The sequence below is a fragment of the Argopecten irradians genome, chromosome 8 (assembly GCF_041381155.1).
Source record: "Argopecten irradians isolate NY chromosome 8, Ai_NY, whole genome shotgun sequence".
In the NCBI taxonomy this organism is placed as follows: domain Eukaryota; kingdom Metazoa; phylum Mollusca; class Bivalvia; order Pectinida; family Pectinidae; genus Argopecten; species Argopecten irradians.
Genome location: NC_091141.1, coordinates 34,262,772 through 34,276,140, shown reverse-complemented (window position 1 = coordinate 34,276,140; position 13,369 = coordinate 34,262,772). Strand labels below are relative to the sequence as shown.

Below are 13,369 nucleotides of genomic sequence, written 5' to 3'. Positions count from 1 at the left end.
ATTATTGTGAACATAACACGGGGTACTTTAATTGAAACGACAGAACATTATAAGTTTGATTTATATGATACATGTAATTGATATTTCTTTTTATACGACCAAATACTTAATAGGAATAAGATCTGAAATTTCATCAAATCTTGTTAGTACAGCGGACCGAGCAGTTCGTTCGTGAGGTGTCTCGGAGACGTTTGTAAGTATGTTATATATTTCGAATGTAACATTTATTATTTTTTTCATCCAGATATTTTGTCCAAATTACTCAAATGAATTTATTATAATTCCTACAGTGACGATAAAAAATATTAATTAGAAAAAAATAGTAAAACCTTGACGATCTTGTTTGGTAGTATTTCTTCATTTTAACTTTTTCGTCTGATTTTGTGTATTTATATATGTTAATTTCATTTATGATGTGAATGTAAGTTGCAATAATGATCTATAGTAGCTGTAAGAATGTTTTTAATCTTCTAATTAATCGATTTTGATGTATTCTTTTTTTAAGACACAGAATTTGATATTTATATTTTCATATTTTATATTTTGTTCAGAAATCGATTTCGGTATTTGATATTGCTTTCGATTTTATTGACATCGATTTTTATAATATTTGAAAACGGATTTTTTTTCAGACATCGATTTTTATATTTGACATAGCTTTTTTTCAGACATCGAGTTTCTCAGATACGATTTTGATATTTGGAGTAGCATTTACAGTCATCGAAGATAAATTATCTTTCCATACGATATTTTCAGAAAACATTCTCAATCCATGTCATCAATATGGAGGGGTTTGTCCGACGTTTCGTGACCATCTTAGTTTTCGTGTCGAATTCACGGACAGCCTGGACACAAGGTAATCATTGATTTGTACAGAAATATAGTTATTTATGATTGATCTTTTTTTCCTCATACTTCTATTCCGAGAATTAAATTTGAATATCAAATGCAAATTTACACTAAAATCTCGATTATAAGCCTGAACCGAAAATAGGCCTATCTTGAAAGTAAGTCTTGGATTTCCTACAGTTAAATACATCTTGAAAATATGCCAGTTTTGAAAATGGGATGCACTTGAAAGTAAGTATTGGATTCCGTCCAAGGAAATTATCTAAATGAAAAGATAATTTTTCCTGATGGCGATTAAAATGAAATTCTCAGAACGTTCTGCAGTGGTGTTTTTTTTTATTATATACATAAATGTATACATATGAAAAATGCGTATTTATTTGTATTAATTATAAAATTTGTTCACCTAAGGGGATTTTGTTTTGTTTACATTTGAATGTTTCGAAATACGCCATAAGGTTACAGGATAAAATAACTACGAAAATAAGACGGGCTTGATAATAGGCCGGTCCTGAAAATAAGCCTTGGATTTCCTATCAAAAATGAATATAACCCGCGGCTAATTATTGAGATTTTATGGTTTATCAATATTCGCGAAAGTAAATTGTACGCGGAAAAAGTTGATTTACAGTATAAGGCTTAAATTCCTTTTCATGAGATCTTATTTTGTGATTTATAGACATGAAAATCCAATCTACCTTTTATTGACTCTAAATGAATTATAAATAAAGAAAGTCACTTAAAATTCATTGTTGGACCTTTTTTCTATAAAATCATTACGCCGTCATCAGCCAATCACAAGTGAAGTTACAAATTACCACGTCAGTTTTTTTCTTTATGGGCTGATAAAGTAAATTTTAAGCAAATGAAGATAATTGTTACAAGTTAAATCGAAATATGAGAGATTGATGTTCATTGAATTGCACAGGAAAATCAGTTTCTGTAAGTATGAATAAAAATATGTCTTCTTCTTCATATGTTTTAGATCCTTGTGCGATATCTGTTCCGGATGTCCCGGATCTAACAAAAAGAGGTCTTAACACTCCAAACATTGGACTGGACGATGATTCGTTTGATGGAACCTGGGTTAGTGGTACAGTAAACTATGACATGATACAGACTGACTTACCGGCAGAAGACCATCCTATCGACAAATGCGGCTCACAATACCCAGCTATGATTGTAGGTACGTAGAAGTCTGGTGGTAAGTCGAATTCAAGAGTCCCTAACTCGAATATTTAAAGTCTAAAATTGTTCGAATTAAAAAGTTCCTAATTCTAGGCTTTAAAGAAGTATGAATTTTGCTCGATTTCAAGTTTCTAACTCGAATATCCAATAGCATGAAGTTGGCTTGAATTGTAGAGTTTCTAACTCGAATATCTAATTCTAGGCTAAAGGGAAATCTAAAATTGGCTGGAATTCAAGAGATCCGTTTATTATACTGTAACTGAAATATCCAATTCTGGGCTAAAAGGAAGTCTGAAGTTAACTCGAATTTAAGAGTTCCGTTTACGATACTTTAACTGGAATATCTAATTCGGATTACTTTTACTAAAATGACATACATTTGTTCGAGACCTTTGAACGTTGGTAGTTTTATTAATTGATAATGTATCAGCCATTTCAAATACTAGGAAATACTTAAGAAAGGTAAATACGTCTATTGTCTATGGGGCAGAACCGAACAAACCTAAGTCCTCACGTATGTATTTTATAGGCAGACAAAACTGTCCATTTTTACCATTTGTTACTGAACCAGCGTCTATCTAGAACAAGCAAATTTCAACCAGTCTCCAAATAATATCTCACCCTTATTTTTAAAAATTATTTTCCGTATCCTTAACGATTGCAATTTATAGAATAAATTAAGGAACAGCTTAATAAAAAGCTAACACATGGAAAATTAAAATGAAAAAATCAAAGGAGAAAACGGCTAAGCTGTCCATGGAAGGTCTAAGAAAAAGATTTTTTTAAATTACACATGTATAACCGGATAGGTCTTTGCTTACTAAAGCACGGAAGCGAAAATCTACTCAGAAATTAGTCTGACCGTGCGTTCCGTTTGCGTATTCGTACCAGTTGTGCTAAATTGATACGGCACCACCAAATGGAACGCGTTTGGATTTTTCCATGATGGCGACACCAATATGAATGATACGCTTTGAATATAAAAGCCAAGTGTTTTCGGTGTTAACAACAAAATGGATATCAAAATAATACCTAAATAGTTTAGAAAAACATTGAAATAAATAATCCATGTAATTTTATCGGATATAAATAACCTCTGTCTTATTTTCAACAAAGAAAACATTTTGATCACAAATGAGAAATCTTAAGTCCGCCATCTTAGATTAAGTGGTACGCTTCTGAAAATGAACCACTTGTACCGGTACAGTTCTGCTGGAACTGCGTGTTCCATTTGAGAAGACCACAGAAGACCACCTCTACTAGTTCCGCCAAAGGTTATTCCGCCATTGTATTTTGCAGAGTTATTTGCTCTAACGATTATTACGTCGTACTTTTGTGAGCATAACGCCATAATTCTGCGCAAAAATAAGACGTCAGGATATTTTCACTGTCAATACTGCATTCTGATTGGTCAAAAGCGAGTGAAAAAATAAAAGTGATATTTTCACTCCAGTGAAATTTCACGTATATTTTCACCATAAAACCTTATATTTCATTGCAAAATATGTAATAATTGTGCTTATTTCATAATCTGCAAATCTATCTCCGATGTAGTATATATATTGGTGAATGCGCGAATTCATCATGGCAACAATTTAATGGAAAAAACTTGAATCCACCAAAATAATTACATTTGTAGTAATTTCATATCTGTGTTTCAGATCAGAATTTTACTATGCCTGACACAGGAGTACAGGAGGCTGCCCTCGTCAGGTATTATGATAAAACTGCCATGGAGTGGCTTACCATGGATATACAGGTCAAAAACTGTGGCAGTTACAGGGTATACCAACTGACCTCATTACCCATGGGAACGTACTGCTTTGGTAAGCATGCACTTACTTAATATTGTGCCCTGATTATACTGTGTAGCGTTTAAAATTTGCGGGGTCAATATTTCGCGGTTTTTTTACACGGAGACATATTCGCAGAGGTTGAATTTCGCGGTTCAACGATTCATAGAAGTCTTTGAAGTATTGTTCTTAGGTACGTCAATGAATTTCTGAATATTTCGCTGGTGTTTTGAATTTGCGGAAATCACAAATATAGCGAAAGGAATCCATTCGCGAAATGAAATTTAACCATTATACAAAAGTCAACAAATTGCGCTTTTTGCAAATCTTAAAAGGTGCTCCACCGCCAACAGAGCATAAACGATACTCATCATTGAAACAATAATTAATGTTTAATCGTGTATATATATGTCTAATTAACACGAAAAATAAAAATAATTACTGATGTACCATATAGAACATAGTGCCATGGATTTTGTTCGGGATGCAGTTAATCAGTTTTCATAGTCTTATCGTAATTTTACTATCTAAACTTTCGTTGGAAATAATATTCGTAAGGACCTGACATAAAACATGTTTGTGTGATGATTATTATATATATTTGTTGTATTAGGTAAGCTGAATTATGGCGTATTGGCAATGTTAGGCATTGCGTATTGTTTCATTAAAAATATTAGATATCAATCAACATTGTATTTCGAATCCATACATACTGTAAACATGGATTTTTCGCGAGTTCTTAATTTCGCGATCTCTTCGCGTATATCTATCGCGGTGTTGTTATTTTCGCGAAAGATACACTTTCAGTTTTTTATCAACAAATTTAATATATGTTCAAAATATTATGCGTAGTGAGAATTTTCGCGATCAAGTAAACGCCGAGGCTTGCCGAGGGTTTTACAACATTTTGTGATCTCGAAGGTAGAATATCCCTATTTTTCATATCCACGTATGAAAGAGTATTTTTATCTCATACTTCGACGGTTTATTGCAATTTTATTACTACGACTTTCCGCCATTTTGAAATGAATTCGAAAAAAACGTGAATGCAAATAATTTCTCCATAAATGATAATTGCGTGATATGTTCAACGCAAATTCTATTGTTTGCATTTTTTAAAGTAACTGCAACATAGTTTTTGAAAAAAAAAATGTTAAAATTGGTAGAGAAAGTAATAATTTTGTTGACGCTGTGACGTCACGAGGCTTTATTGCATGGGTAGCCATGCAATACAGCTTCAGGTGGCATGAGTGCATTGCCTTAGACCAGCCAGCATTACACGTGTAGGTATGAGAGAATATATAATATGTATTCGACTCGCCTAACGGATCTTTGCATATCAAAGCAAAGAGCAAGTCTATTAAACATATTTAAAGTTCTTGGTATATTAAGTAATTGAAATGGGTTTTTTTAAACACATATAAAGTATCGTCTCTATATTAGAAATAGACATGCTTTATGGCCATGAGACACACTGCTTGTAGACACGTTGTTTTTTTTCAAAAGGACGACAGTTCATTATACGATTCATCATTCGAATGTTCTTAACGGGTTTTATACAGCACGGCTGATGATCTTGATTAATCTCGCTAATTGGTTGTATATAGCCATATGTTAGAGTTTTATGTACATTAAAGAGACACTTTAGTCTAAGAGAACATTAAAATTTGTACATATATCGAGAAAATGGAAATTGGATCAGTCGGTTTTACTGTGAAATGCCAGAAAAGCCCATGGTGGTGAAATGCGTGTGAAATGTTCAAAATCGTTCGCTGTCCGCCTTAATACATTGTGGTCGAACATCTTGTATGCTGAACCCTGTCCCTAGCTCGTTTAGTAATGCAACTTTTGTCTAGAACTACTCAAATCGCTCTGAAAGTAGTGTTTACCTTATACGGTAAATATTCTTGCCTAAAAATAATTTTTTTCACCTGCTCAGTGGTTATGTACGTAGTTCATTTGTTTAACGTGTATGACTTCGGCTCGGGTATAGGTACAGCGTACATACTGTACCTGCTTAATCGTATTGATCAACGATTCTTTAATTACAACGGTATCAATTAAAATACTTAGCAATGACGTGGAACACAATATTTTGTGTTATATGTTTCATAAGAAATGTAGAACAATACGTTTATGCCATATTTTGCTTCTTGGTTATGTAAAAGAATTAGCCTGAATGAATTGTCCCTTTAAGGTCTACAGAAAACGTTACATCTACCGTTGCAGTAAAGCGAACCCATTTTGCCGAGTAATTGGATATATTAAACACCATTTCAATTTTGAAATTTATTTAATAGCAATCAAATTGAAACATAAAATAAGTAATTTAAATTGGTATGCTAATGATAAACAGTAAATCAACACATGAAAAAAGACGAAAAAACTGCCAGACATTACATGAAAATATTTAAGTCTATAAAGATAGCGTAAAATGAATTAGACATTGAATTTATTTGTAAAGCCACAATCTGGATGATATTGACATTTCACAGAACGGGCCTGCCACTGTAAATTGTATTTCGCCTTCTAATATCTTCGAGGAAAACAACTTTTGCGTCGTAGTTCCATTAGTTAATTGAACTCAATTAACTGAATCCTTTGCTTACGTAAACATATGGACAATTTTTACCAGCTCTAGTTTCGAAATTGTGTTTAAGTCCAATTTTGACAAAGTTAATAATACACAATTATACTTCATTATACTGAAATTTCCTCTAGTTGCTATTAAGACCCATCAGAACACTTGAACGTTGAGTGAAATACATTTACAAGGGTTTTCTATTTTGCGGTGAACAAAAATCTCTCCAACGTTGAAGTGAAATTTGAGAATTATGTCAATTCTGCTTTTTGATGAAGTTTAGATAAGACTTTGTCATGGTTTTTTTCCTTTTCCTACTATCATTACATAGGATGGATCAAATTTTATCGAGAAATATTGTGTCTTTTTTATCGTTTTCAAATTTACTTATGCTTTATATGAGAAACGGTAAGGACAAGACTAGTAATTATGTATACCGTAATTATCTGTGCATATTATCCGCAGATTCGCGCTATCTTTGGAAATTATCGTCATGTTTTAAACTTTGATATTTTACGGAAACAGTAGGTGAATAGTTGAGGTACTCTGTCACCTTACCAAATTATTTTCAAATGATATTAACCTTGTACATCCAAGTTATTTATTGACATAAATGCAGGTGATCTGCCAGTATAATTACCGTTATAGAAATTTCTTGTTATAAATGTAAGATATTATACCATGTTGTCTTGATCATGTATTTATGTAATCATTCTTTGACTAATTATTCGAAAGACTCTAATATCCAGAAAGCTAGAGAGTATAACTATAACATGGAAAACAAGAGAAAAACACCTATTTTCCGTTAGACCTTCATGTTTACATATAACTCTTTGAGATGAGACATAAGGAATAGATTATTCAAATCAAATATAATTAACTAATTTGTGATGTTCCCTTTGGAAGATTAAACAAATATCATATGATGTACGAGAAAAACTTATTAAGATATTTAAGATATTGTTGCCATCAGTGTACATTAATACATTAGTTTTTTTTTGATATTGCAGCAACCAACGCCGAAGCTGGTGAGTTATTGAAAACCAATACCGTCTTTGCATATTACAGACTTACCTCCCCTGAGGGAAGGTATCCATTGTGACGTCATTATTTTCTCTAACGGGTAGATAGCTATGTAATATCCAAAGACTGAAGAATACAATTAATACTGTAGTGAATTATATTAGTGGGCCCCACCTTATTAGAAGACGGCGTAAGCTTCTTTAATCTTATGATGCCTCCCGGAACCCTTCTTGCATGTACCGTATGCTTGTATGATGGTTGTGGTGAGTTCACTAGATGATTCACCAAGAAACCGGCCAATATATTACATATACTAACCAAAAAAAATTCAGTAGTATAAGACTCTAACATAAAGTGAAATAATTGTGGTTGCAATTTTTGTAGTCTGGAGCTGTCAAATATTTTCATGGGTGGAAATATTATTGATTTTCTGATGGCTGTTTACTACCAAAATAAATAAAACTTAAAAACATTTTTCGCTGTTTTTATATGTATTCGTGGTCCCATAGTAACCATAGAAACAGCAAACATTTCTACAACGCGAATATTTTATGTTTTACAGTAACTTTTACCTACTGTTGATTTGACATACATACTATTTTGTCTTTCATAATTATTTGTCTCGAGGTGTGTGTGTTTTTTTTTAATAAAACAAGGATGTAAATATTCCTGTTGAAGAAAGGACTTGTCTGCTGCTACCCTATCACATGGTGACTCCCCAGTTGCTATAAACCTACGTCAATAGATCATTTAAATCAAATAATTTAACTTTAATTGTTTGCATGCAAAAGAACAATATGTGAAAGGCTGTTTTCATGTAACGGCCGCGATTACGTAACATTCTTAAATGGCATTGACCTTGAATATTGACTAGTTAAAATAGATTCCATAATTTAGTTCGCATTTACTGAAATTATTTTAATAATACTGTAGAGGTTTTCGCGCCAAAAACTTTGCATCAGAATAAAACCGCGATAATTAAATGCACTAAGTCATTGATAAAGCTACATTGTTATTGCTTGTTTTCATCATTGTTCTTTTTTATTTTTTTATTGTGCAAAATAGGTCAAAATATTAAAATAAACATTTTGTCGGAAGGAAATATTATTGATATGTCTAATGTGGCCGTTTCAGATCTATGCGTCCGGGATGATATTCCGGAGTTCGAAGATATTTTGGAACGACGTCCTTCTAACGACGGGGACTACCTAGACGACAGTACGTTACAGCCGGGCTGGCTTAAAAGCTCCCTCTTGGATATTTCACAGGCCTTTCAGGTAGTTGATCCCGATTTCCATCATTGTGGAGGGGCTCAGCCAATATTTGCACAAAGTAAGTGGTGTAACCATGTCGTGTGAAATACTGTAAACAGGCTTTTGGGTATAATTAACTTTCGCAAATTTTTCGATCCAAGTAACTTTGCGAACCGCGAATTATCACCCACATCATATTTATTGATAGAAATTTTCATTCATTTTTTGTTGTTATCCAAGTAACTTTGCGAACCAAGAATTATCACCCACATCATATTTATTGATAGAAATTTCCATTCATTGTTTTTGTTGTTATCCAAGTAACTTTGCGAACCAAGAATTATCACCCACATCATATTTATTGATAGGAATTTCCATTCATTTATTTGCGATCCAAGTAACTTTGCGAACCAAGAACCCAGATCATATTTATTGATAGGAATTTCATTCCCAGTAACTTTGCGAACTGCGATTATCACCAATCTTAAAACACACGGAATTATCACCAACATATATTATTGATAGGAATTTCCATTCATTTTTTTGCGATCCAAGTAACTTTGCGAACCAAGAATTATCACCCAGATCATATTTATTGATAGAAATTTCCATTCATTTTTTGTTATCCAAGTAACTTTGCGAACCGCGAATTATCACCCACATCATATTTATATTTTCCATTGATTTATTTGATCCAAGTTTTGCGAACCAGATATCATTATTTATTGATAGAATTTCCATTTTTTATGATCGCGATTCTATTTATTGATAGATTCAAAAGTAACTTTGCGAACGCGATTGACCATTCATTTTTTGCGAAAATAATATCAACTGCGATTATCACCCACATCATACTTATTGATAGGAATTTCCATTCATTTTTTTGCGATCCAAGTAACTTTGCGAACCAAGAATTATCACCCACATCATATTTATTGATAGAAATTTCCATTCATTTTTTTTGTTATCCAAGTAACTTTGCGAACCAAGAATTATCACCCACATCATATTTATTGATAGGAATTTCCATTCATTTATTTGCGATCCAAGTAACTTTGCGAACCAAGAATTATCACCCACATCATATTTATTGATAGGAATTTCCATTCATTTTTATGATCCAAGTAACTTTGCGAACCGCGAATTATCACCCAGATCATATTTATTGATAGGAATTTCCATTCATTTTTCATGATCCAAGTAACTTTGCGAACCGCGAACTATCACCCACATCATATTTATTGATTGAAATTTCCATTCATTTTTTTGCGATTCAAATAACTTTGCGAACTGCGAATTATCACCCACATCATACTTATTGATAGGAATTTCCATTCATTTGTTTTGTTATCCAAGTAACTTTGCGAACCAAGAATTATCACCCACATCATATTTATTGATAGAAATTTCCATTCATTGTTTTTGTTGTTATCCAAGTAACTTTGCGAACCAAGAATTATCACCCACATCATATTTATTGATAGGAATTTCCATTCATTTTTTTGTGATCCAAGTAACTTTGCGAACCAAGAATTATCACCCACATCATATTTATTGATAGAAATTTCCATTCATTTTTTTGCGATTCAAGTAACTTTGCGAACCGCGAATTATCACCCACATCATACTTATTGATAGGAATTTCCATTCATTTTTTTGCGATCCAGGTAACTTTGCGAACCAAGAATTATCACCCACATCATATTTATTGATAGAAATTTCCATTCATTTTTTTGTTATCCAAGTAACTTTGCGAACCAAGAATTATCACCCACATCATATTTATTGATAGAAATTTCCATTCATTTTTTTGTTATCCAAGTAACTTTGCGAACCAAGAATTATCACCCACATCATATTTATTGATAGGAATTTCCATTCATTTATTTGCTATCCAAGTAACTTTGCGATCCGCGAATTATCACACACATCATATGTATTGATAGGAATTTCTATCCATTTTTTCAATCAACGAATTTTGATCTTTGCGAACTGGTTTTGAAATAAAAAAATTAATAACTACGAAAGAAAGATGATTTTTTACCATTATCAATATCCATTGGATGCTATTACCTCAGTTGTATCCTTCAATGGAGTATGCCATAGCAGATTTGAAATCAAATTGGGAGAAGATAAGCGATGCCAGAGGGAATCTGACTCTCATCATTAGAATTTTTGTATTAGTCAACTTTTATTGTCAAATTTCGATATCAGCAAATATCCATTATAGTGTAATTAAGGAGACGAATTTCTATATCAGTCAACATATATTTCAAAACATAAACAGCTTATAGGATAAATCTGATTCAAGAGTTCTGTAATACCGCATAGTCAGCTATTTCCACGGGTCAAAATTTTCACAAATTTCTCTAAAAATAAAAAAAAATGAATTTGAGTGTTTTTTGGAGGTGATCAAATATCTATTATTTTGTAGTTATGATCTGCAAATCGTTCATAGTTTTAAAATGTTTCAAAACATCTGTAACAATGTCTTCAGTTTTAATTTTACTACGACCTAGTCCAGAGACGGAAAAACCATCATTGATATCGTATCAGGATTTGTTTTACATACAGTTACAAGGAAAATAAGCATTTCAATCTAAGAGTTCATTAAAATTTGCATATATATCGGAAACAAACCAGTTTTAATGGAAATATGATAAGTTGGTTTAACTGTGATATGCCAGAAAAGCCTATTGTAGTAAAATCTACGTGAAATGTTTAAACTAGCTTGCTGTCCGCTATTCACATTGTGGTCAGACGGCTTGTATGCCGAACCCTGGCCCGTGCAAGTGTAGCAAAGAAATTTCCATCTAGAGCTAAATCGCTCTTACAGTAGTATGTTTACGTTATTACATTTGTAGGTGCATGTTCTTGTCTAACTATAATTTCACCAACTCCTCAGTGGTTATGTACATGGTATTGCATTAGATTAACGTACGTGACTTTGGCTTGGGTATGGGTACAGCATACATGTTATACCTGCTTAATCGTATTGATCAACAATTTGGAATTTCAACGATATCAATCAAAATACTTAACAATGTCGTGGAATTTGTCAATATTTCTTGTTATATGTTCCATAAGGAATATAGAACAATACATTTATGTCATATTTTCTTCGTGGTTATGTAACAGAATTAGCCTCATTGAATTGTCCTTGAATATATGGTAAAATGTGTATTGAATCAATTATAGTAATACACTTGTATTTTAAAGTTATATGTGCCGTAACTGGGCGATAATTTTGACATGCTATTTTTTAATCATTAATTTATCAAAAACCATAAGGTTTGATGAATAAAGCTGTAAAAACCATTCCAATGGCTTCAGATGACTTATAAACGTTAGTTATAACACAGAAATTTTGTTCTGAAAATTGTTGTTTTTATGCCTTAAATATGTTTAAATGAAAACATACCTGCAGAAGTCACTTTATAATTACTAAAAACGTTGTTAAAATGTGTAATGAAATTGTAGACCACAATTTAGCTTCATGGTCTCACCGTATGTACTCATTTCACTTCATTAATTATGTAAATAAATGATTTTTGGCAGTACTGCTCTTATTTGTACATGTAAAATTAAAACCTATGCATTGAAAGCACTGTATTTTCAAAAAGTTGGTAATTTTTGGTGATGAATAACATATTAAAAGCTCATCTTGATTCGTGAGTATGAAAAGTACGGCACATATAACTTTAAATACAAGAGAACAGCCAACTAAAAAATTTTACATAGGCCACAGTGTTAAACTTTGTTAAAGTTCTGTTATGTATCATTAAAACAAAGGAATATTAGTTAGCTATTGTGTTCTGTAATTGAAGTCTAGGTCCTCATATAACACTAGATAGAACAAAAGCCAGGGTAGCTATATTGAAATCAGGCACATTTTGCACTAAAAAAACCTGAAATTCTAATGTTTTAACCTGTTCATTATCAAAATTGATATTTTGAACCAAAATCTCAATCTGAATTTCCAAATTCATATCATGGTTATCTAGGAATAATTACCATTTTTACTTTCGAAATTCATAATTAGCCAGTCAATCAGCGGCCGGGTTAAAATTCTATCCTGGGCTCAATACACAGGGGCCATTTCGAAGGTCTTTTTTGTTTAGTTGGTTGTTCCCTATAACCAAGCATTCTTTACCTAGGAATATTTCAGTATTCAATATTAAATCATGTTGCAAAATGTGGATTATATTTAATTTAGTAATATACTTGTGTTTGAAATATCACCAAACATCCTTGCCAGCCAAGGATTATTTCTGTATGCAGTATTAAGTCATGTTGCAAAATGTGTATTAAAATAAATTTAGAAATATACTTGTATTTGAAATATCACCAAACTTGATTTACCACAGGTCCATTACCATCTAACGACGGCGCAGTTCACGATATGGATTTAGCTATATATAACATAAGTGGAGGGGATCCAGACACTGTCACGGTCCAGGTGAGGAATTGTGGAGAGTTTCGGCTTTATAATCTGTCCTCCATGGTACCTGCTAAATCTTCGTATTGCTTTGGTAAGTCAAACTTAGATTATTCTCTCATTATATGTTTTAATGAACTTGAAATTTCCTTAAAAACACCAAAAGGTTTTGCCAGTATCATGTTGTGACAACGATAAAAAATCTAAATAGTGCTAAGCCTTATTCTAGACTGGCTTCAAATCG

At 32.4% G+C, this 13,369-nt stretch overlaps 1 protein-coding gene across 1 annotated transcript in view; it reads left to right on the top strand.

Annotated features, from left to right (window-relative positions):
- Positions 1 to 632: 632 nt before the first annotated feature.
- Positions 633 to 13,369, top strand: part of LOC138330189 (uncharacterized) — a 51,985-nt gene continuing 39,248 nt past the window's right edge. The window contains exons 1-6 of the mRNA XM_069277635.1: positions 633 to 856; positions 1,835 to 2,035; positions 3,699 to 3,863; positions 7,422 to 7,439; positions 8,569 to 8,766; positions 13,055 to 13,219. Of these exons, the coding sequence (XP_069133736.1) occupies positions 784 to 856; positions 1,835 to 2,035; positions 3,699 to 3,863; positions 7,422 to 7,439; positions 8,569 to 8,766; positions 13,055 to 13,219 (820 nt within the window). The 5' untranslated portion in view covers positions 633 to 783. The remainder of the gene's footprint in view (positions 857 to 1,834; positions 2,036 to 3,698; positions 3,864 to 7,421; positions 7,440 to 8,568; positions 8,767 to 13,054; positions 13,220 to 13,369) is intronic.